Below are 24,968 nucleotides of genomic sequence, written 5' to 3'. Positions count from 1 at the left end.
GCAAATTCATATTCACATCACATCAGAAAACTGTTTGTGCCATTCCCAACCAGTGAGACATCCACAGACAAGCCAACTAGGCAGATAAAAATGACATTTTATTTTGTGAAGAACACTTGAAAAATAAAGATGAAAGCTCTTCCAGGCTGAATAACCATCAGAACCCACAGAGTCACCAAGACTCCGTTTTCAAAAGGTGTTTCCTCTCCCCAGCCCCGTTTTCCATGAACTCTCTCATTGTGGAATGGCCCACAAGAGTTTCAAGGAAGGAAAAAAAACCAAAAAGCATTTTGAGCCAACATTAGAAATAATCCAAGATTGGCTCAGTGCAGGTGCTGCTACATTACACTTGAACAAAGGCACAAAATTCCCACTTGGAATTTGCATTTCGATTTCTCCAAACTTGGTGTTCTCAGGGAGAGACCAGAGTTATTCAAGAGGGGCAGGCTGAGCTCAGTCCAGCTCTCCAGCAGGAACCAGAGGAACTGAAGGGACAGCAAACAAATCCAACGGGCTGGAACCATGTGGGAACACAAACCTTTGGAATCAGCACCTCTGATCCCTGCTGTAAAGCCAAGCTCCCAAGAACACCTGATATGGAAAGAAGGCGACACAAATGAAGATGGGAAAACATCCACTGCCCTTCTCCATGGGCAGCAAATGTATCCATGAAACTGGGATTTCAGGATCCAAGTCAGTGAGGACATTAAACAGCCCCTTCTGAAGAGCATCAGCCCCGAAGAGCACAGGAGCACCTGCTGAATTCTAAAGATATGCACAGAAATAAATAATAATTGTGTGTTTCATGGTGCTTTTCACTTCTTTTGTTTTGCTGCTAGCAGAGTGTCAGTTTTTATCTTTTTGCTGTCTGAAGTACCACAGTAGTGTTAACCTATAAAAGGTACATAAAAAATCTCATATTATTATCCAAAATTTGAAAATCTTCTCAACTGGCAGCTCCTCTTACATACAGCAAATAAGTCAAATATTTACTGCAGCCCCCAAAAGCAAACTTGTGTTTTGTCCTGTCATTGTCACAGATTTAACTCAGGATAATCAGGCTCACTTTGGAGTTAATACTTCAGAGCCTTTGACCTGGAGCTCAGTGAGCTGCTCAAAGTCAGCTCAGGACACCAAGAGAAACAGGTTCTCCAATGTAACAGAGTATCAGAACAGCTGGAAAGATGGGAAATGAGGGAAACTTCTTTGAAGAGGAGCACTGAAAATAAATGCAAGCCTTTTTCCTGAGTACAGTAAAACCCACTGAAGCTCAAACATTGGATCTGTCCGTTTTTTCCAACCATTTTGCCTGTTAATGAAGTTCAGGGACAACAAATATACCCGAGAAATTGCAAAACGAAGTTTATGGGCAACAAAACAGGCCCCAGAAACTTCAAAATCTAAGATTACGTCCCTGTTGTTCCATATCAAAAGATGTCTCCAGGTTTTACATCTTGACAGATCCAGGACTTGTTCTTTTTAAGCCAATTTCCTACACTCTGCTCAGAGATTTCCACACTGCCTTCATTCTTAGGGCTGACTCCAGCTCTTACAGACTTAGGTTTAGAGATAAAGAGAGAAAAGCAAATTCTGGTATCAGCAGCAGCTTCAGTGATCAGAGATGGGAAACAATTCTAAAAAGAGATGATTATGACTGCATTAGATCTCAGTAGTGATGGTGCAGGAGGTCAGATCTGACCCAACAAAGCATTTTGGGTGGTTAAAAAAGAGTCACTGAGGGGTTATACAATATATTAATCCTTTTCCTCCTCTATAAAGTGCATTTACTCAGCCTGAGAGTAAGTACCACACTGAGAAAGGGACCCTTAAAGCACTTCCCCAAGAGAGAGCAGAAGAAAATCAGAGTTATCCTGGATCCTACAGCCAGTTTGTGCCTCAGGGATCCTTGAAGACCCTTTGGGAGAGCTCCTCTTGCTGCTGGAGCTGCAGGCCAGGTTAGCACAGGGTGGTGTGGGCAGAGCAGCTCCTGGTGCTATCTGAAAACACCCACGTTGATGGAAAGAGCCACTTCAGGCTTGCGGGGCTTCGTGGGGAGCTTCTCCTCAGGGAACAGGGGATCCTGGGCACGCTCCTGGCGGCTGGAAAACACAAACAACCTGGATAAAGTTCAGTGCTGGGCCTCAGCAGGGTGAGCCTCTCCTTACTCTGAGCTCCAGGGAGCTGTGAAAACAGCCAGTGCCAGGCCAGGCCAGCCAAGGGTTCATTTTCATCCCCACGGTGTGTTCCAGGAGGGAAAACCACGAGGCTCAGTGAGGAACACTGAGAGCCAGGAGTTTGAATTATGCAAGTGCTCCCTGCAGGATTACTGGAATTCGGTGCTCTGACAGCACCCAGCCATCACTGGCCTCCAAAATTATCCAATTAGGCTGAATCATGCCACCATGATATTTTCTGAAAAATCCCTTTGCCAGGATTTTTCTCCTGAGAAGCTGAGAAGCCTCAGAGGAAAAGAAAAACAATTATTATCTGCTGCTGTGCAATGCAAAAGGTGGGTCTGTGATTGGTCCATGTTGGTTGTTTCTAATTAATGGCCAATCACAGTCAGCTGGCTTGGACTCAGAGTCATGAGCTTTTGTTATTCATTCCTTTCTATTCTTAGCTAGCCTTCTAATGAAATCCTTTCTTCTATTCTTTTAGTATAGTTATAATATATAATTTTCATGTAATATCATATAATTTTCATCATGACATGAGACATATATGACATACGAGACATACGAGACATGAGATGAGATATGCAATATGCGATACATGAAACATGGACTCAAGATTCTCATCTCTTCCCTCGTCCTGGGGCCCCTGCAAACACCACCACAGAATCATGGAATGGTTTGGATTTCAGGGGACCTTAAGGACCACTCAGTGCCACCCCCTGCCATGGGCAGGGACACCTTCCACTATCTCAGTTGCTCCAAACCCTTTCCAACCTGGCTGTGGGCACTTCCAAGGATGGGGCAGCCACAGCTCCTCTGAAAAGCAGCAAACACTTTGCATATTTCTAAAGAAAAATGAAACTAAATGCTCATTACCTTTTCCTCTTTTCCAGAGCCAGCTGCCTTTGTTTCTCTTTCCCAATATCATCCCTGACAGTGCTGAAGTCCTTGGTGTCATCAAGGAGAAGGTTCTGTTATAAAAAAGGATTGGAGAGATCAAAGTCAGAAGGTTAAACTATTTCCCAGCTGACACAATAAATTCCCAGATTGTTTCTTTTGACTAGTTTTGCACCGATTAATTTCAAGTTCATTACAATTGCAATGGTTTCAGTTGGAAGGGATTTAAAAATTATCCAGTCCCATCTCTGCCATGGGCAGGGACACCTTCCATTATCTCAGGGTGCTCCAATCCCCATCCAACCTGGACAGGAACAGTTCCAGGGATGGATTTCTTCCAATAGGCTAAAACAGCAGGACAGGACATCACATTTTTCTCCTGCTGCTCTAAAACCCAGCCACAATGTTCTTTCCTTCTAACTAAGCCTGATTGCCAGCTGAGAGCTCAATGCTGGGTAATTCCTTTTCACACCATGAAATAGAACTGTCATAGCTCAGTAATCCATAATATGTAACAGTTTGTGTCTGTAATGTGATTTTGAAAGGGCACTTTCTTGGATTTATTCAGAATTAAAAAAAAAAAAAGTCAAAAAATGAGGGCAAGAAAAAAGATCCAGGAGAAAAAGGAAAAGCAGCAGCAGCAGCAAGAAATTTCCTATCAACACAATACCGTGTCCAAACCCACATCCCAGTACTCCCAGAAATGCAGCAGGATGAGAGAAAATCAGGAAGAAATGAAGACACTGCAAAGGGGACATTGCCTGGACCTGATCCTCGTGCAACAATTAAATCCAGGGAAATTTACCTTCACCCCAATGATGTCTCCATCCTTCAGGTGGTAAGGTGCTGACTGCAAACTCGCCTGCTTTTTCCTCCTTTTCCTCTTGGAGATTTGCTGTGTCTGAACAAAATCAAAGCAGAAGAGTTTGGAATTCTCCTTAAATTCAGTCCCTAAGGAACTGCAGCCCAAACCAACACTCCTTTCCAACAACTGTTGGATTCTGTCATTCCAGCTCTTACCCAGCTAGATATTGGCAGCCAATCAAATCTCTCAGGGAAGTATTTGGCTATTTCAATTTTATCTGCAGGGAGACAATAGTGAGAAGCCACTCTCTGCCTCAGAGCCCAGGTTGTGCATTCCTTGGAGATATCCCACACCAAATCCCGGGAGCTGGAGTAGTCCCTCTCTCCTGGTATTCCCATCTGGACTCGCAGCAGCAGCTCGTGGGGGCTGGCAGCAGGACGAGAGAATGGAAATTCTTGTGAGCCATGCTTTCAGAATTCCCAACTCTCCTCCCACTCCTGCCCTCCCTCACTTTGTTTGTGGAAAACAAACTGCTTCCAAGGTTTTCCCACATCCTGAGAGCCCTGAAGTCAAAAGCTGCTCAGTGAAGGCTTCCCTCAAATGCAGAGCTGTAAGAAACAAGAGAAAGATCTTGAGCTCTTACCCCAAATTCTCTTCTTCTTGCAAGGGCTCTATGCAGATTTCCACTCTGGCACCCAGCCTGTAGTCACTGAAAACAGAGCAGATATTGTCTACATGGCTCTGCAGCTGGGCTGGGAGAGCTGGGGGTGCTCACCTGCAAGGAGACCTCAGAGCCCCTTCCAGGGCCTAAAGGGGCTCCAGGAGAGCTGGAGAGGGACTGGGGACAAGGGATAGAGGGACAGGACACAGGGAATGGCTCCCACTGCCAGAGGGCAGGGATGGATGGGATATTGGGAAAAATTCCTCCCTGTGAGGGCAGTGAGGCCCTGGCACAGGATGCCCAGAGAAGCTGTGGCTGTCCCCAGATCCCTGCAAGTGTCCAAGGCCAGTTTGGACACTGGGGCTGGGAACAACCTGGGACTGTGGAAAGTGTCCCTGCCCAGGGGACTGCTGATCTTTAAGATCATTTCCAACCCAGACTGAGCTGATGAATCTCCCCTAGTCCATCCCACATCCAGCCTGTTGCACATACCCCAGGGAACCCACCTGAGTCTCCTCTTGTTGTCCCGCAGGAGCTTCCCAGGGCCTTTGCTGTCCACTGTCCAAGCTCTGAGGAATGAAGGCAGGGGCACAACCTGATCCTGGCAGCAGGGCAAGGTCAGAGCCTGAAAACCAGAAATACTTGGTCAATAATTTTAGCAGCCAGTGTCCCTGGAAAAACAGAAAACCACCAGATTAGCTCCCAAAAGAGAGGGCAAGTTATTGAGATTTATTCCACACCAGCTGTTGCTTGCAGCCATGAGCAAAATACTCACTTTTCAACCTCAAAGGGAGTTGGGATTTCCCTCCCTGTCAACAATTCTCAACTCAACTTTCATTTCCAAAGTACCCAATTTCTTTTTTTAACCAGAATTTGAACAACTGGGAGGGAATGAGGCTGTTGCAGTGGTTGCCTCAGTCCCCAGCCAAGTGCTGAGCTCCTCTAAGTCCTTCCCAAGGACACAGCACTTCCCATGCTCAGCCAGTTCTCCTTGATGAAGCTTCCAACAGTTCTCCATAGCAGTAGCCTGGCAGAGCCCAAAACTGAAGTCACACCCAAAAAATAAGTGTTGGTATGGAGCAGAATCAGGTGAGAGACCCTTCCCCATGCAGTTCAACTAGAACAATCACTGCTTAAACCACACAGAGCCTTTTGTAGGACTGGGTGCTACATTTTTGTGAGTTTGGGGTGGGTTTTGGGTTTATTTTTTTTTCTTTTGGAGTGTTTTGCTTGGTTTGGTTTTTAGTGTATTAAAACCATACAAAGGTGTTTTGATTTCTGGCCAAAAAAAATGAGCCAGACCTTCCTGGCTGGCAAACCTGTGCACCCCAAAGCAATTCTTCATTCATCAGATTCCACATACAGAAATTAAAAACCAAAAAGATGCAAGGAACTAATACAGGAACAATGTGGAAATGGCAAAGTGGCTTTTTAGGAGGTGCTTGTTATGTGTGTGTGCTTCCCGTGGAGAGGTTTGACACTGAAATAAAGACAAAAGCTGCCAGGCAGAGCTTCAGCTGATGTGCAACGAGGCTCCTGCAGGCCAGGCCAGGTGACAGGGAGCATGGGGACAGCAGGGACACTAAAGAAGTGTCTGAGCTACGTGCTCCAGCTGCCTCTTGGTACTTACCAGTGGCCATGGCATAAACACCATGGCACAACAGACTGGAGACAGGGGAAAAGGAAATAGAAAAGAGCTGTTAATAGAGCTCGAGGCACCACAGCGCTGCTGCACAGTCCCACACAGGAGAACATCTAACCTGCATCTTCAGATCTTCCAGAGAGGCCTCTCCTGCTATCTCTATCCTGCCAGCATAACACAGATCCAGGCCTGGGTGGGTGGCTTCTGGTGGTGCTTTGGAGGAGGAAGAAACAAATAATGGAAGAGTCAATGTGATTTGTATGGTCCTGAGAGGTAACAGCCACTGCATGGTCACATTTCACTTAGAGAAGGAGCCTGGAGTCCACTTGGAATATCCAGGAATCCCAGCCTGGTTTGAGTTGGAAGGGACTTTAAAGGTGTCCTCATTCCAACCCCCTGCCATGGCCACATCAAGCACACAAAATACACCCCAATAATTTCCAAACAGTTCTCACACAGATCCTATACTGCAAATTTCAGAGCTAGGAGCAGTTATTGCCACTGATAAATAATGTTAGTTACGGGGCAAACCTACTGCAAGCAAAGCTAAATTGCTCTTAGCTCCACTACTAGAATCAGCAGGCAAGAAAGTGAAACTCAGGAAAGGTTTGAAGCAGAAGGGGAAAAATGCAAAAGAAACTTCTACAAAGGGAGGGGGTTCTGGCCTGCAGCACAACTCAGCACCAGAGGAATATTACTTTTAATAAATAATAAAAAATCAATTTGATCCACATTTCCCAATTCTCTATTTCCACTTCATTTTCTCCTCCCTTCTCAGTCCTCACTTGATTTTGCTGCTCTGGCTGGTTTTGGATGTGACCTTCAGGAGAGCAAACGCAGTTAAAACACTGCACTTAAGATCTTTGATACTATTTAAGCTTTAGCCACCCTTCATTTTAAAGCTTCCCAAAAAGCAACACAGCCTGAATGAATTCATTGTGCCTTCAGGAATCTGGCATTTGAAACCAATCACATCTGTGCTCATGGAGGAGTTGCTTTACACTGCTGCCACTGCTGAATATTCTAATCTATGTTAGAATTTTCTGAGACTCAATCTATTTTAGAATTTTTTGAGACTGACAAATAAAGAGCCCCTACTACAAAATTTAGTGGTGTTTTGAGCCAATCCATCTGAGGAACATCCCTACAACAGGGTTATCCAGCATTTATGTCCAAAACAGCATCTGTCTCCTGAGTGGTCCTTTCACCATAACCTTGATGCAGCTCATGCAGCCCTTCCTAGGTTTCAGAAGGGTTTTAAGGCTTTGGATTAAAATTTGGGTTTGACTTAAAGAGAAACCACAGATGATTCCTTTCAAAACCTGGCCAGGCTCACCTGCTGCAGCAGACACCTGCAAAGCCTCCATCTTCCAGGTGATCCCATTCACCTGCTCTTGTGCATTCTCTCCATGTTTCTTATGGCTTGAAGGCTTCAGCCACCAGATGGGGATTTTCAGGAAACCCTGGAACACAAAATACCAGGGGGCTCCTCAAGTTTGGTGTGCAGACAAGGTGAAATTTCACCTTCACCACAGGAAGAGAGAAAAGATTGGTTTAAAACTTAAGCTTTTGGAATGGGCTGCCCAGGGTGGAGTCAGCACTCCTGAAGTGTCCAAAGAATGCGTGGATGTGGCAGCTGGGGGTGTGATTTAGTGGGGAACATGGTGGTGCTGCAAAAATCATGATGCTACAATTTTGAGTGACAATCTGTTCAGGGCCAGCTTGGACAGGGCTTGGTGCAGCCTGGGATTGTGGAAGGTGTCCCTGCCATGGCAAGGTGGCACTGGATGGGCTTTAAGGTTCCTCCCAACCCAAACCACTGTGGGATTCCAAGTCTCCAGACACTGCCCACTCTCCTTTTACCTTTTCTGGAAGCTTTCCTTCAGTTATAACCAAAGTGTCTCCTCTGCAAACGTTGAGCTCCTTCAGGGTGGCGTTCTGCAGGAAGAGAAAGCACAGGATCCCTGTCAGCCCACAGCTGCCTTTCTCCCCAGGGAGCAAAGAACCAGGGATTAAAACAGGCTCCTCTTACTTCCTGACTTAGTGCTTCCCCTGCCTCGTAGCACCAGTCAATCCTTCTCAAATGCCAGTTGTCACCTACCAAAACCAAAAAAGATACACACAGAAAACTAATCAGTCAATAAAACCAGTGTGGGAAAATATTACAAAACTCTTAACAAGTGTCAAGGGTCCTTTTTCTTTTGTTCTTTATTTTTATTTGCTTTTTAAACACAAATGAATTATCACTTTCATATTCCCCAGATCTGTTGCTGTGTGAAAATAATCTTTTATTTGCACAGATCTCCCTTCCTCACCTATCTAATTATTTTCCCTGGTTTCAGAGGAAAGAAAGAATTCCCATGTGTCAAATTATCATTTGAATCTATGGCAAGCTCTTTAAAATAAAAACAGTACTTTTATAAAAAATATAAAAACTTTAAAAAATATATATAAAAATATATATAATATATATAATATAAAACATATATATATAAAAACTTCATGTTTAGAATTCCTTCCCCTCCTCCCATTACAAGGACACAGATCATTGAAAAAACTTACACAATTTATGGCAGGAAAAGCTGTCTTTTAAATATTTAAAATTCCTTTAAGAAGTATGTAAAATAACACAACTAACCTGATAATCCTGATTTCTCCAGCATTAAATTGAGACACTGAAAGAAGAAACACAGGATAAGAGTGTTTGAGGCTGGAAAACAGATTTTTCAGTAAACCTATGTTAGAATTTTCTGACTTAGAGAGTGACTGATTGCTGGTCAATTCTTAAAACAATATAATTAGAGAGAGAAGATGTATTTGGGCTATATATTAAACCCTGCATGGATGAGATAGTTTTCAGGTAAAAAATTCACCACATCCCAAGCTGGTAAAAAATTAAACTTGTGCTGTCAGTTTGTACCTTTACTTGAACAAATTCTGCCCCAGAGTTTGCAGATGCACCTTAAAAAAAAAAAAATCAAAGCTGCAAATTCAACACTGGACTGGTAGCACCAGAGTTTCCTTCACTCTGTGCATGGCTCTTCCCAACTCCTCTGCAAGGAATGCTGCCCAGGAGCTTGGGAGCAGCCAGCCTTACCTCTCTGACAGAGGCAGTCTCCTCCACAACAATCTCCATCTCAGGGCTGCAGCTTTGGTCACTCCCAACCATGAAGTACAGGAAGAGCTGAAAATCCAAAAGCAAACCATCAAAATAAATAAGGAAGTGTAAGAATAATTCCAGTGGCAAGAATGTAATAAAAAATGACATTCACACTAAAATGGAACAAAAAGCAAAGATAGTTGAGTTATGGCCATCAGCAGATCCTCATTAGCCACCCCTGGTCTCTAGAAATGCACAACCACTCCTTCCCCTGCACATCAAGGCCAGGTTGGACAGGATTTGGAGCATCCTGGGACAGTGGAAGGTGTCCCTGCCCATGGCAGGGTGTGGAATTGGCTGAGTTTTAAGGTCCCTTCCAACCCAAACCATTCTGGGATCCTGTGATATTTACAACTTGCACTTTCCAAGAGCAATATCCCTCCCTTTTTTCCCTTTATTCTCTTTAGGAGAGTGCCTGCACCAGGCTCCTCCCATCCCACGCTGCTGTACCTGAGTGGAAGTTGGAGCTTTCCCACGGCACAGCCCCAGCAAGCTTCCCATCTTCAGCTCTGCCTCCTTGACGGTGTAATCCTCAGGCACTTCAGGGAGGACAAATAAAAACATCAATTTTATCATCCTCAGAGCAAGCTAAAACTCTTCAGTGCTCTCTGGAGAGCGTGCTCAGCCCTGACAGCAGATCTGGGAGTGCCCTATGAGGAGAACAAAGGCATGGAGATCTCCCAGAGTCCCTCAGGAGCACAGGTGGATTAGGGATGTAAGCAATAAAACCAAACTGAACTTTTCAGTTTAACCTCCATCTTTGTATTGGTACTGCTAATTAACTTTAAAACTGGGAAAAAAAAAACCCCAAACAAACAAAAACACAACTGGTTCAGTCAAGCCTGGGAATCAGTGGAGTTATGTATGGGTAACTTCTCCCAGGAAAGGACAAACAGAGGCTCAAAACCTCCCCAGTGAATTTCTTAGAGAACAGTGATTCAATGAATCAGTTTACCTGGAGACAGGAGTTTCCCACTGCCACTAACAGGTCTAAGACAGCTCTCTTTTGCTGCAGCAAAAAGGGCAGGAAAGAGAGAAGTATTAAGTAATTAAAATGAGAATAAAATAGGAATTTTACTCAGAATTTCAGACAAGTAACACCTTTAAGATTAATTACAACAGCTTTATCTTAAAGGTCTCCCTCTGTGACATCAAAAATAACTGAAGAGAGACTCCTCAAGACTCCAGCAACAGTCTCAGCTTTTATTCTTTCACTGAAAGGAAAATTTTACCACTAAACCCACTCAAAAGCCAGCATTAGCAGACTGATAAAGCAGCTGAACACTTACCCAGCTCCTCCTCCAGCTGAAGCTCCCTGATGGCTTTCATTTTGATATCTGCCATCACCTAAAAGACAGGGACTTTAAATGGGACATGAACACCTCCAGCCTGGAATGCCACCAACACCCCTGCTTGCTCAAGTGCCAGTGCACAAAGATAATCCTTCCCCTCTCTTTCAGCTCTGGTTCTGACACCATCTCAAACTTCCATTTACAGGGTGGCCGAAAGAGAAAAGTGTTTGACCCTAAAACACTGCACTGGTTTTAAGCTACCAGCAAATACCCCAGGGATTGTAACTCTGAGCTCAAACACTAATTTCAGCAGGGAAAAAAAGCTTCATCCCTGAGGCAACATGGAATGAGCTGGGCCAAGTGCAGGGGCCAAGCTGTTCAGGAAAGCAGAGTCCTTACCGTTTCAATAGTGGCAGTGATTTTAACGTGTTTCTGCTCCTCTTCCCCCCCACAGAAGTTTTTCACTTGGAGCCAGCTGATGTCATAGGTGAAGGCAGTCAAATTCCCACTTGCCACGTTGACAAAGCTGTGGGAATCAGCAGTGCAAAGACAGTCACAGACAGGAAAACTAAACATTAGCAGGGCTACATCATTCACCAGCACAGCTCTCAATAAACCAATGGTGCCAAAGATGTTCAAAGTGATGGCATCTCACACAGCAGAGGCCTCAGGGAGCACAGTGTGTCATGAGAGCACAAATTTCCCTCTGGCAACTTTGGATTCACTGAGCATGAGTTGTTCCCCCTTTACAAGGGTAAATCAAAGGTTGTGACTGGTGCTGCATTTTGAGGGCCAGAAAAACCTAACAGCTGATGAATAACCGGCCTCCAAAACGTAAGGTGAAAATAATTATATTTGTAAGCTCAAAGTGATAATTAGTTGCAAGAATATATGTTGTTAGGATAATTTGAACTAAAATTGGAATTTGGTTTTACCAAAATTGCTTTTTTGTTTCATTACCATCATAATCAAAAACGTTACCTCTGGTCATGGCTGTCTAAGATGAGCACAGAGCACCCGTCCCTGAGCCCGACACTTCGGACTGTTTCCTTCATGTCCTCCTCACGGAAAACCTCCCAGTTCTTGGCTTCTGGGTCTGCTCCTGAGCTGTTTTTGAGGATGATGCCCCCGGCTGGAGCCAGGGCAGAGTGCAGCTGCCCCAGGCTGGTGCTGCAGGAGCAGACGTGCTGGGCCTCGCTGAAGTGCTGCCCCTTGCCGCCCTCGTTGTGCTCGGCCAAGCGAAGCACGTTCAGCACCACGGGCTCGTGCTCGGCGCCCGTCAGCACCTTCGCGCCTCCAACCTGAGGGAAAGCAGCAAGGAATGACAGCTGTGTATTTCTCCATAAAATACAGAAGAGACTGGGCAGGGAGAAAATTGAGACCAAAGGGGACGGTCTCCCCATTCAAACCAACCTCCTCAGAGCAAATTCGTACTGAACAAACAACCAGAGTAACCCATGGGTGTTGGGAGAGAAAGAAAAATGTTATCCAGAGAAGCTGTGGCTGCCCCTGGATCCCTGCAAGTGCCCCTGGATCCCTGGCCAAGGCTTGAAGCAGCCTGGGATATTGGAAAGTGTCCCTGTTCATGGCAGGGGGTGGAATGAGATCCTTAAGTGGCTTCCCAAACCATTCCATGGTAAGCAACTGGTGGATGTTGGACACTTGGCAAAATCTAGGACACAGGAATTTAGCCCCTCAGGACATTAAAGAATTACTCAAATGTGACTGAACATTGTGATTTTACATTTTAAAAGCTTAATCTTTCTGATATTCAACCTAAGCTCCTCGCTGAAGAAAATTTAATGACACAAAAGCTGCAATAGAAAAAACTACACCAAAAATAGAACCAAGACAAAACCAACTCTGTTACTACATGTTTCCGTGGTTTTGTTTAGTTTGGGGTCTTTTCTTTTTTTTTGAGAAAGTCAATATCAAATGGATATTCTTACAATAAAAATAATTTAAAAGTAGCATTTTATTCCACTACAAAGACAGAATAAAATGCTGTGCTTCACAACCATTTCCAGGTTAAGCAATAGCCTTAATATTAACAGGAAGATCGAAAACTATAAAAGCAGCACAGGATTTCCAGGAGACTTTGCACAGTCTTATCTCTTCAGAGCTGACAAGGAAGAAAGTGCTTGGTTCCTTTACCTCTTTCCCATTCCAGATAAAGATGTCTGCTCCATCAGCCAGCCCAATGCCATCCAGGGTCAGCTCATCTCCTAAAAAATAGGAGCAAATCATCAAGTTCTTGCTTCCCACAAAACACAAACAGGGTCAGCAAGTTTTTAAAAACCACTACACTTAAACTGTACAAGCATGGGGAGGAATATTTAGAGCAGCTCTGAGTGTCTCTGTATTTTGATGTCAACACTGTAGAGAGTTGGGTTATGTTCTGGTTCAACAGTGATTTTCTGAAGCTGACCACAGAGAACATAACATTTGAAAGTTACTGAGTAAGTTGTAAAAACTGACACTTAGAATTGCCTAACAAAGCAAAGCTGGAGACAAGAACGACAGTTTGAAAAACTGATGTACCCTTAATAAATTAATGAACTCTTCATGTGAGCATTTCCCATTACAAAATTCCTGCTTCAGCTGGAGTCTAACCTACATTTTCCTTTGATGTCACCCTGGCTCCTCTCTTCTATCCTCTCCTCCACCTATTAGGCCAATCCTATGAAAGCAAACATCCACAAGCAAATCAAGGGCAAGACACAGACTGATACATTCTTGTCAGCAAATGTGCTTAAGATCTGCTCAAGAACTGCATTTCACAACAAAGAGTTCACAGCGAAGTCTTAAAATCATTCATTCCACTAATAAGAGTGAAATAAGAAATTAAAATAATTAAACATGAGTTTGAGCTGGAAGAGTGTTCAGTAATACACATCTCCAGGATGGTGTATAGATGAAATCTTTGATGGCTGCAGGAATTAAAATTCAGCAATAGTATGGAGGCCTGGCATGCAGTGCTCTTACCATCAAGCACCTGGTACAGGTGTAATCCTGCTGGTAAAGGCTTGGCCATGCTGAGAACCATGTCCCCTTCCCAAGACTCCAACATCTAATTGGGAAATATAACCAGAAAAATTATGTCAAATAACAGTGAGCAGTAACTCACTGCACTCACGATAATTACAATCTGCTGAAAGCTGCCACAGCCTGGCTCCCAAGCTCACTTGGTGACACTTAATTGGTGACTCCTTGAAAAGACAAAGCCAACTCTGTCACAAAATGAAATATTAAGAATAAGCCTGGAATCCTGCAATGTCCATCCACGCCATGCACATGCTGGCCAAATACAATAAATTAGCTCATGTGAACTTTGAAGTTAAAATTCCAGCAATTTCATGGCTTCAAGAACAGACCCCACACCACTCTTTCCTCCCATGTAAACTCATTTAAGTTTTTAGCCTCCTAAGCTCCATTTACTGTTGAAAATTTCTCCCTGACCAAAGACTGCAGCATAAATCTATTTGCAAAGATTGCAGTGGCTCAAGTAAAAAGGAAGTTGAGTTTGCTAGAGCAGGTACCTGGGACACTGCCTGCCGGAGGTCTCCCAGGGTCTTCCTTCTGTCAATTGTCAAATCCACCACGCTCTCTTTCCAAGAAAGTGAAGGATGCAAAGCCCCATTGTGGAATTTATAGCAGGAGCTCAGGTGGAGATGTAAATCAATGCCATTGTTTGCTGAGTCACATTCAGCTCTTTGGGAGAACAACACAACAAAGTGGTGAATTTAACACCAAACTGATGTTTCCGTGCAGCTCTCCTGGAGCTGATCCCCCCAGGGCTAAATTCCCTGCCACATCCCCTCCTCCTTTATACCTGTCCCTAGCTGCAGCAGCAAACCTTTAAAAAAATAAAGGAGTGGAATTCACTCAGAAATAGAATCCCAGGATGGTTTGGGTGGGGAGGGACACCTGCCCCTACCCCAGGCTGCCCCAAGCCCCATCCAAGTGGCCTTGGACACTTCCAGGGATGGGGCAGCCACAGTCCTGTGTGAAATATCCCATAAATTGTAACTCTTGTGTCTGTATTCTGATATCTTCACTGTGATTCAGGTGTATCAGCACCTGTGTCCCTCAACACAAGGGAAAGTTTTGTCCAACCTGAATACCACAAGCTCTTGACTTTTCTGGCAGAGAATCTGTAAATTCCCCATAAACCAAGTCCTTCCCCCTTCTCCCAGTGAGGAATTCCCTCTATAAACACAGTTAAGATACCACATTCTACTCTCTTTCCAGAACTGCAGTGATTTTCACCAGAAAATGGTACAATTTCAAACTGTATCTCTCCCTTGAAATTCTGCAGGCTGCCTGCTAACAGGGAAGGCAGGGAACCAGTAGAATATGGATATAAAAATTTTATTCTTCAATCAACCTCTGACATTGAACCATTTCAGTTCTGACTCTGCTCAAGGAATTTCTTTCCTTTTGAATCCCTTGAGAGTCCAGCAGATAAGAGCTGTTTGAGTACAGTGACACTAATATACCTCTTTTTTTGCAGCTCTGTATTAGCAGCATTCATTTCATTCAGCAGGTGCTCAGGAATTTGGTACCTTGGATTTCCACGTGCTGCAACAAAGAACATAAGCTTAAAATGTGATTTGGAAAACAAGAAAAGTTATCAAGAGGAGACATTACAGTACAATCATCACTGAAAACTCAACTGCAGGATGATATAAAGAACAAACAAATGCTTTTACTCCTTCCAATCAACCTTGCTTTAAGGGAAATTAACACATAAATGACATTAGCAACAACCTGTATTTGTTTCAGCTGATGCTCTGTCATTATTTGTGGAGCAGGGTAAAAAAAAAAATTAGTCAGCTAAAGTCAATCAACACATCACCACCTCCTTGTACCTTCATTTAAAACTTTTTTCAAATGATCACTATAAGGAAAACTGGGGAAAATAAAGCTTGGAAAGGACAAAAAAGCACTCCAGAAAAAATGTTAAAGCAGGAAGCTCCCCCAAAATCCCCAGATGAACTTTGTGTACCTTCAGGGGGCCTCTTCAGCTGAGCTTTTCTGTAGAACAGCATGTAGGCACTCTCTTTACCCTGGAACTGCTTCTCAATGTCCTTCTCCTTGATGGGCTGGACTTTGGAATCATTCAGATCAAACCAGTGGCACCCAGCAGAAGCAGCCCTGGGCCTTGGGGGGCTTTTCTCACAGCTCCACTGGACATCATTCTTCTGGGAGGGGCTCTGGAGATTTTGTCCATGAGAATCCAGCTTGAACAGGAGCTTGTGTGTTTCCTTCAGGCTGACCTTATTTCCATCAGGACTCAGCTGGAATATCTGAGGATGATTCTGCAAATACTGAAAGGGAAGCGAGGACAGGATGAAGAAAAGGCAAAGTTTAAAATGCAGCAGCCTGCATTAAGCTGCTCCACCTCATTGTGAAACATAAACCCCATTAATTCAACCCTCATTTTATGGTGCTTCCTCATGTATTTTCAGTTTACCTCTGTAAAAGACTCACATCAACACTTCACACCCACATTTAAATATTTATTGTGGAAACTGCAGATATCTCCCTTCAAAAAAGAAGCAAAGATCAGTTTTCCATCCATCTACAGCACAAGTGCTGAAGTATTTTCCCTAAGACATCATAAAATACAGCAACCAATTGGAAAATTGCACTAGAAAAAAAAAATACACAAAATCTCAGGCAGACAATTCCTTTAGAATATTATGTTCCCCAGCCTGCTAATTCACATTACAAACCTCTCCTTGCACATGCTGATCCAAGGGTCCATATTCTCAATTATCATCCTCCTGACTATTCAGTGAGAATATAAATGATTATAAAAGCTATCTACTAGCAAACTTGTGATTACCTTTCGTAATGCTCCATATTGTTTTCTGTATTTCTTATTCCAGGACACCCCTTTCTTCTCCAGTAATTTCTGCCCTAATTGATCCACTGGAATTTGTTTCGCTTCTTCCTGCAGAGAAATGAAAAACCAAGGTAACAAAGGCTACAAAAGTCAAGGGGTCAGCACAAAGAAGCCAATTTGGAAGTGTTTTAATCATTCCTGGTTTTTAATAAGATACTCTAGCCTCATATGGAGCTGTGTCAGGGGGATTTAGGTTGGGTATCAGGGGAAGGCCCTTCCACCAGAGGCTCCCCAGGGAATGGGCACATTCCCAAGGCTGCCAGAGCTCCAGGAACTCTCAGGGATGAACAAACTGGGATTGGTGGGGTGTCTGTGCAGGGCCAGGAGCTGCATCAATGCTCCCTGTGGGTCCCTTCCAGCTCTGGATATTCTGATTCCTTTTGCAACAGCTTTGGTGAGCAGCCTTAGAAATACTCCAAAAGGAACTTTGTCTGTACCAAGAACCACTGTTAATACTAAAGCCAAGTTTTAAATGCTTCATAGCAAGCTCAGAAGAGCTCTGGACACCTAAGCCTGCCCACTCTCACAAACACCAACTCCCTGCAGGTTCCCTAGCTCCAAAACCAAAGCAATGAACTCCTTACATACCATACCTCTGATAAAATCCCTTTTAAGACTGCCAGTGGATTTTCTGTTTCTTTGGCATTCTCAGTGTCTCTTAAAGCCTTCTCTTCAATCAGCCCATCCTCTTCTTCCTGGGTGAGAAAGACACACAAATATTGAGGTTTCACACACAAATAGAGGACTGGGGTATTCTGTGCTGACATCATCATGCACAATCTAGGAGTGTGAAGGACATTCTGTTAAACTGCCCTTCTCAATGAGACAACACACACAAAGCCTCATTAAAGTATTAATTAAATTTGGATGCGCATTCATCAACCAGCTCTTAATACTTTTTCTGAAAAGTACAACCTCTAAAGCAAGGAAGAAAAGCCTTCAGGGACTTACTTGGAGTTGCCAGTTTCCTAATTCATCCACATCTCTGATATAAACATGATAGTGTCCTCCATAGCAGCCACCTTTGTGTATAATAACAGAGAAGAGCTCATACATGTACTCTGAATCATCCATCTCAGTCTTTAAAAAGAAAAACAATAATTGTAACAACAACTGAGGTCAGTCTCTCACACAAGGACAGCTTCATACCTTTAGCATCACTTCAGAGATTTCTCAGTGCGTGGTTGCACAGGCAGGGACTGAAATGGCTTTTGAGGGCTGGGGACACAAGGAAGGACTGGCACAAGGCACAGGCTGATAAATCATAAAATCCCAGAATGGACTGGGTTGGAGGGACCTTAAAATTCATCTGGGTTCCTGCTAAGGGAAGGGACAACTCCCACTAGCCCAGGTGGCTCCAGGTCCTGTCCAAGCTGGGATTGGGCAGCCACAGCTTCCTTGGGCAATCTGTGTCATTAAACAAGCACGATTCTGAACCATACTGGAAACTCAAAATATTTTCAATTTCAGTGCTTTTTCACAACCAAGCTTATTTTGTTTAAAAGAGGAGAGAGAAAAGAAGCAGCACTTAGAAACTCTAAAACTGGGGAGGGGGAAAAAGGCTTCCTCAAATTCAAACACTGAGAAATTTCCAAGCTTGAATTGCAACACTTCAAAAAGAAAAATGTCTGTTCCATAAGAGTGCCTCTGTTGTGTTGTTTAAGAATCAAAATTTGTCATCAGTTTATAACCAGAAACATATTTATGATTGCAAACAAGAGATTCCTGAGAAAAATGAATAACTGCCAGCACCTAAAGCACATCTAGATCAATTTATGCATGATGCTATCAGAGAATACCATACAAAAATAAATTTTAATTTCCATTTCCAGATAATTATCTTCCTGTCAAGGAAAGGTTAGATAACTTTTGGGTAATTATTTTCCCTTCCCCCTGGTAGCTACATGGTAGCTCAGTCCAAAAGTGGAGGAGGACACCATAAAGTCACTCAAAAACGTGACAAAATTTAAAATAAAAGGTAACCTTGAGCTGTAGGTTCTCTGCTGAGCACACAGAAAATTTTAACAAGTTTTAACAGTGCTCACCTGCTCACAGAAAGGCTTCAGGTTGATCTGGATGGGGAATGTATAGCAGCTTGTTTCCTTGTACCTCTCACACTTCTCAAAGTCAAAGTTGAACCTCAGGAGGGAGATGGTGAGGAAGGGAGGCAGCTTGCGTAGTTTAGCAGACTGGGAAGGGATTTAAAAAACATTTTAAGCACAGACCCAGAACAAAACTGTGCTTCCACCTTGCTGTGGTCAAATCCTTTTCCACCAAAGCTTTGTTACCACCTGAGACAAGATCAGTGCCCTCATTTTTGAAATGTCTTCACCGATTCTCAATTTCCCTTCCAACTACACAATTTAAAAGTGACGCAGATCCTCCTTGATTGGTGATCACCAGTCCCACACCTCATCCTGCCACAGCAAATAAAGGACACTGGTGAAATTCCAGTCAGCAATGACATTTCCATAGCCCATGGGCTCTATGCAGGCAGTCACAGGAGCTAAAATCTCCATCATTTCTACAGGGGTGCACCCTCCAAGCAGGAAAGCCAGGAAAATCCATTTTAATGATTCCAGATTAATACAGATCCAACCACTTGATGGGTGAGTCCATCAAGAGCCCTCATGAGAAGTAAAACCAACCATCTTGTACCACCTGTGGCAGCAGGTGTGGGCTCCATGGCCACATTTCTGAGCCTTTCCAATGTCTCCATCCTCCTCTCCACTGCCAGAGCCATAATAGGAACACACACAGGGTTTAAGAAATCCCCTGAATTAGGAATTCTATTTGCATCCACAGCCTGGCAACCCCTAGCTCTGTGACTTCCTACCAAAATTCAGAGTTCCCACTCTCCTCCTGTATGGATGAGCACTTGTGAGAGGCAAACAACTCACCCTGTACTGCCTTGAACCCAGCCCAGTTAAACCCCAGCCAGCCCTCGCAACACATGAGGCACTGCTGAGAGTTCTGAACTCCCAAGTCACTGATTAACCTGGCCTGACCTCAGCTTCCCTTTGAACTACCCCTTCCACATCCAGAGGGCTGCAGAGTTTGGATTTCACCCATCCTGCAGGAGGCCAAGGGGCTCTGCTGCTTGTGACAAGGGCAGAGGGCAAAACCAGCCTGAACCTGCTTCCCTCCCCAAAACAGAGCAACAGATCCCATTCCCTGCACAGAGCAACAGCTGCCCATTGTTCTTCTCTCTCGTTTGGGTTTTCCAGAAGTGAGTTTCCATGGTTTCTCCCACTCCACATTTTTATTTTATGCTCTAACTTATCTTTTAGCCAACCCCCCAGAGTGCCCAGAGGAAGGTGCAGCAGAGGTGTTGAAGGAGTCAATACTTTCCAAATCACACCACACTCCATGTTAAGGACAAAAAACTGCAACAACATTTGGGAAACAAGCCACAGGAGCTTTTCTTGACATCCCTGCTGAGGTTTCACAGAATGCCAGGATGCTTTTGGTTGGAAGGAACCTTAAAGCCCATCCAGTGCCACCCCCTGCCATGGGCAGGGACACCTTCCACTATCCCAGGCTGCTCCAAACCCAGCCTTGGACACTTCCAGGGATCCAGGGGCAGCCACAGCTTCCTGGGCACCCTGTGCCAGGGCCTCCCCACCCCCACCTAAAGAATTTTTTTAAACATCCCATCTAACCCTTCATCATCCCACCCCAAGGTGTTACCTTTGAAGCTTCGACCAGTTTATCACAGGCTCCACATCGATACAAGTTGTCATTCTCAAAGTATTCCTCCTCCACATACATGTTCCACAGGGCCTCCTCCAAGCCAGCCACACCTTTCACTGCCACTGTGAGGTCTAAGAAATCCTCCTGTGCAGAAAGGACAACAAGAAACGAGGTTCTGAAGGGTGAAAGTTTGTGATTAGAAAGATACTCAGCCTATTCATCACAGTGATGGGTAAAAAAACCTCACACAGCCATAGAAATTAATTTTTAAAAACTGATTTTTTAAATTACAAAGGGCATAAAAGACTGTCAAGGTATGTTTTGCTGTTACTGCACTCTGTGCTAACTACATCTACTAAAGGCAGGGCTTGTGAACTCAGAAGATGCAAAACATTTGGAGTTTTTACCTCTCATTTAGAAAATGCAGCCAAAGACCTAAAGTCCAACACTCACTGTGATGGTGCTCACAGGGGTTATTGGATTGGGGAAGAGATGAGGATCTGACTCCATGTTTCAGAAGGCTTGATTTATTATTTTATGATATATATTACATTAAAACTATACTAAAAAAATAGAAGAAAAGGTTTCATCAGAAGGTTAGCTAAGAATAGAATAGCAAAGAATGATAACAAAAGCTTCTGTCTCAGACAGAGTCCAAGCCAGCTGACTGTGATTGGACATTAATTAGAAACAACCACATGAGACCAATTACAGATCCACCTGTTGCATTCCACAGCAGCAGATAACCATTGTTTACATTTTGTTCCTGAGGCCTCGCAGCTTCTCAGGAGGAAAAATCTTATGGAAAGGATTTTTCCATAAAAGTTGTCTGCAACAACTCACTACCTGGATTCAACAAGGCACTCAACAAGGATGACAACATTTTCAGACTTTAAAAACAAGAACATTTAAAGTCAACAGCCTGAAGAGAACCCCCCAGTGGGAGACCCCTAGCTTTACCTGTCTCTCACTGACATTCTTGCACTCCTTACAGACAATCTGGTTGACAACAATGCCATGGTACAGGCGGTTGATGAGGTCGTGGCCTGACGTCCCCACCAGGGAAGTCTCCAAAGCACTGAAGAGGATCCTGTTCAATTCCTGCACATCGTGCTGCCTCATCTCCTGCAGGAGGGAAACCCACACAGGAAGGAATGAATCACTGCTGTGCTTGGCCTGTGGCTCAAAATTAACATTTCAAGTGCCCCAGAGTCTCAAGGACTACTCATACATTTAGTCCTTGAGTAGTAAAGTACTACATTTATTATTATTATTAATCTTAAGATCATTTTGTTCCACCTCCTGCCATGGCAGGGACACCTTCCACTATCCCAGGGTGCTCCAAGCCCCAGTGTCTGGCCTTGGCCACTGCCAGGGATCCAGGGGTAGCCACAGCTTCTCTGGGCACCCTGTGCCAGGGCCTCAGCACCCTTACAGGGAACAATTCCTCCCCAATATTCCATTCACACCTGCTCTCTGTCAATTTGAAGCCATTCCCTGGATTTAGATTAATCTCTGACTGACAAAGTTCAACTTGGGTAAGAATCTAAGTATCCGAGCCTGTGGGAAAAACACTCCTGCTAAAAACAAAAGGAAAAGCAACTGGAATTGTATCTAAGAGAACAACCATCTTCTGTGATGGTGTTCACAGGGGCTTCTGGATGAGGGAAGAGACGAGGATCTGACTCCATGTTTCAGAAGGCTGATTTATTATTTTATGATATATATTAGATTAAAACTATACTAAAAGAGCAGAAGAAAGGATCTCCTCAGAAGGCTAGCTAAGCTAAGAATAGAAAAGCAAGAATGATAACAAAGGCAGCTGTCCCAGACTCTCTGTCCGAGCCAGCTGGGCTGTGATTGGCCATTAATTATAAACATCCCACATGGGCCAATCACAGATGCACCTGTTGCATTCCACAGAAGCAGATAACCATTGTTTACATTTTGTTCCTGAGGCTTCTCAGATTCTCAGGAGGAAAAAATCCTAAGGAAAGGATTTTTCCATAAAAGATGTCTGCGACAATCTTCTGTTTCTCCCTGCAAACAACTGCCACGGGCTCCATGTGGAGATCCAACAGGATACACCAAGAGCTGACCCAACCCAATGTCATCTCTGCAGCTCAAAGGATTTTAAGGCGTTTCCTAATTTTAAGGTGTTTCCTAAATGCCAGCCTTCCAGAACCCATGTGTGTGCAGGGAGAGATGTGGGCATGGAGATGGGCACCTCGTGGCTGCTCCAGCCGAAGCTCTCGGTGAGGTCAGAGGTGGATGCAGCCTGCTGGTCCAGGAGCAGCAGCTGGGCAAACAGGCGCTGCAGCTGCAGCGGGATGATCCGAACCTGCCAGGGCAGCAGGGAACAGAGTCACACACAGCCCCGCAGCAGCCAGCCCAGCAACAACAGGGGCAACTCAACACCAAGCTGCTGATAAACCACCCCTGGGTGATAAAACTCCCCGCCCCATGGGTGATAAACTACCCCTTTGGTGATAAACTTCCCCCCCCCCCCCCCCATGGGTGATAAACCACCCCTGGGTGATAAAACTCCCCCCATGGGTGATAAACATCCCCCCTGGGTGATAACCCACCCCTGCCTCTTTCATAACACACACAACTCACTTCACACCAAGCAGTTTTAGACTTGGTTCCCAAAAATATATACAGTGCCTCACCTTATACAGCCAAGTGGGAATGGTTTGGGGAGGGAGAGACCTTAAAGTCCATCCCATTCACCCCTGCCATGGGCAGGGACACCTCCCACTATCCCAGGTTGCTCCAAGCCCCAGTGTCCAACCTGGCCTTGGGGTCTTGCAGAGATTCAGGGGCAGCCACAGCTGCTCAGGGAATTCCATCCCAGCCCATCCCAGGGAACAATCCCTTCCCAAAATCCCATCCATCCCTGCCCTCTGGCAGTGGGAGCCATTCCCTGTGTCCTGTCCCTCCATGCCTTGTCCCCAGTCCCTCTCCAGCTCTCCTGAAGGGTTGGTGGAGGAGTGGAATGAGGTGGGAGGGAGAGCACCTCAGCAGAAACAGACTCCACGTCTGATTTCTGAGGTAAAACCTGATGGCAATGAAAGCTTAGAATGCTGTGGAAAACCAAGTATTAGCCAGACCAAACTGCCTCTCAGTGTCAAATTCAGGTTTTCACTCATTTTCCTAAGTTTCACATGAACTGTAGCCATATTCCTCCAAATCAACTGTGATGAACAGGAAAATTCCCCTCACCTTTGCATCTGGTTTCCTGCTGTCATCCAGAGTGCCAAGTTCTTCAGGTCCCAGGGAGAACAAAGCCTCTGCAATTGGTAAAAAATTATTATTTAAAAAGACAACATCCCCTCCTTAAAAATTTACTGGATTTTAATGCCAAACACTATGATTTTATTCTGCAATAATTTATTTAAAGTGAACTGTGCCCCAAAATCACCCGAGTTCACTGTGTTTCTTAAATAAATAACCAGAAGTGCAAGTCTCACCAAAACATCAATCCCAACATTATTTTAAGAAGGCTTTGAGCACCTCACCTCTAAATTCAGGGGTGAAAAGCAGAGTCTGCAGAAGGGAATTGAGGTAGCAGGTCCCACCCTGATTTTTGATTCCACTGAGGTTGGTGAAATCCCTGGGAGCTGGAGGCTCAGACTCTCTGGGCTTTGATTTCTTCCCTTTCCCATAGTGATTGTTGGAAATAAAGGAAAAATCCTCTTCAAATAAGTCCCCAAACATTGTGAAGGCAGAAGAGTCCTTTAAAAAGACAGAATAAGTATTTACTATAAAAAATGCAGTTGAACCCAGCCACATAAAATCCTCCATGATAAACCTGGAAGCCCTGACTGAAGAATTTGTTTATATTTTTTTCCACCTTATTCTGGTCATTCTAAAAATAAACCCATGAAAAAATGTAAATTAATGTAACAAAACAAAAGGGTGAATTAAAAGCATTTCTGTTACCACAGATCCAAGCAGTCTCTTCACCAGGATCCAACCCACCACAACTCCATTCTGCACAAAGCTGTTAGTTATTCCTGCAAGTGAACTATCCCCTACCTTGGATTATCCTTATCCACCTCCTCCAAACCCCTGGCTCTTCTTCATCTGAGACATCAAAGCTGAAAGATTTTAAAGTTTCACTTTCCTAATGAACATAAATAGGAACTAAATCACTTTGCATCAGCTTCTCCTCCTCTGAATGCAGCTCCTGACTGCCTTAAAATCTCTGTCAGGGCCCCTCCTCCCAAGCTGCTGGATGGAATTCCTGGGCTTGGCACTCAATCCAAGCTTTCTCCCAGCCCTCATTCCTGTTTCCAGTCAAGCCTGCTGCACTTCTCCTCCCTGCATCTCCTCCCAGCAGCTCCTGAGTGGATGGTTCGTCCCAAAAAAGGGCCATATCCAGGAGACACCACCCACCCACCACTCTGGAGAGGCACTCGAGTGCCAAATCCTCCCTCACTCCTTATTTCTGGATCCTCCTTCCCTTAAAAGCCACACAGGAATAGCAGCTGGAAGAGATTCTGGGTGGCCCAGGGACAGCTCAGAGCACAGGGCATCAGGCTGCCATGCATCCATGGCAGGAGAAGTCAAAATCCTGGAATAAATCCATGGCAAGAGATCCCAGAACCTCTCTAATAAATGCATGAGAGGAGATTCCTAAATTCTCTAATACTTCCCTGACAAATCCCTCCAACTAACCCATGAGATTCCCAAACCCCCGAACAAATCTATGAGAGCAGAGCCCAAAC

At 44.4% G+C, this 24,968-nt stretch overlaps 1 protein-coding gene across 1 annotated transcript; it reads right to left on the bottom strand.

Annotated features, from left to right (window-relative positions):
• Positions 1–77: 77 nt before the first annotated feature.
• On the bottom strand, positions 78–23,963 carry USP40 (ubiquitin specific peptidase 40). Its single transcript, XM_059476320.1, has 31 exons — positions 23,757–23,963; positions 23,461–23,528; positions 22,463–22,576; positions 21,196–21,360; positions 20,233–20,379; positions 18,588–18,731; positions 17,494–17,622; positions 17,136–17,237; positions 16,483–16,590; positions 15,640–15,961; positions 15,131–15,212; positions 14,171–14,342; positions 13,617–13,701; positions 12,786–12,856; positions 11,613–11,932; positions 11,031–11,157; positions 10,629–10,686; positions 10,295–10,348; positions 9,790–9,878; positions 9,277–9,363; positions 8,818–8,854; positions 8,212–8,276; positions 8,043–8,117; positions 7,516–7,642; positions 6,298–6,392; positions 5,044–5,162; positions 4,520–4,585; positions 4,092–4,302; positions 3,877–3,972; positions 3,051–3,145; positions 78–2,099 (listed from the first exon to the last, which is right to left on the bottom strand). The coding sequence occupies exons 1-31, from the start codon at positions 23,953–23,955 to the stop codon at positions 1,994–1,996; spliced, it is 3,735 nt and encodes a 1,244-aa protein (XP_059332303.1). The 5' UTR covers positions 23,956–23,963; the 3' UTR covers positions 78–1,993.
• Between the last annotated feature and the right edge of the window lie 1,005 nt (positions 23,964–24,968).

This window comes from Ammospiza nelsoni, chromosome 7, assembly GCF_027579445.1.
Source record: "Ammospiza nelsoni isolate bAmmNel1 chromosome 7, bAmmNel1.pri, whole genome shotgun sequence".
In the NCBI taxonomy this organism is placed as follows: domain Eukaryota; kingdom Metazoa; phylum Chordata; class Aves; order Passeriformes; family Passerellidae; genus Ammospiza; species Ammospiza nelsoni.
The sequence above is the reverse complement of the archived record's forward strand: the minus strand, read 5'-3'. Positions and strand labels throughout refer to the sequence as shown.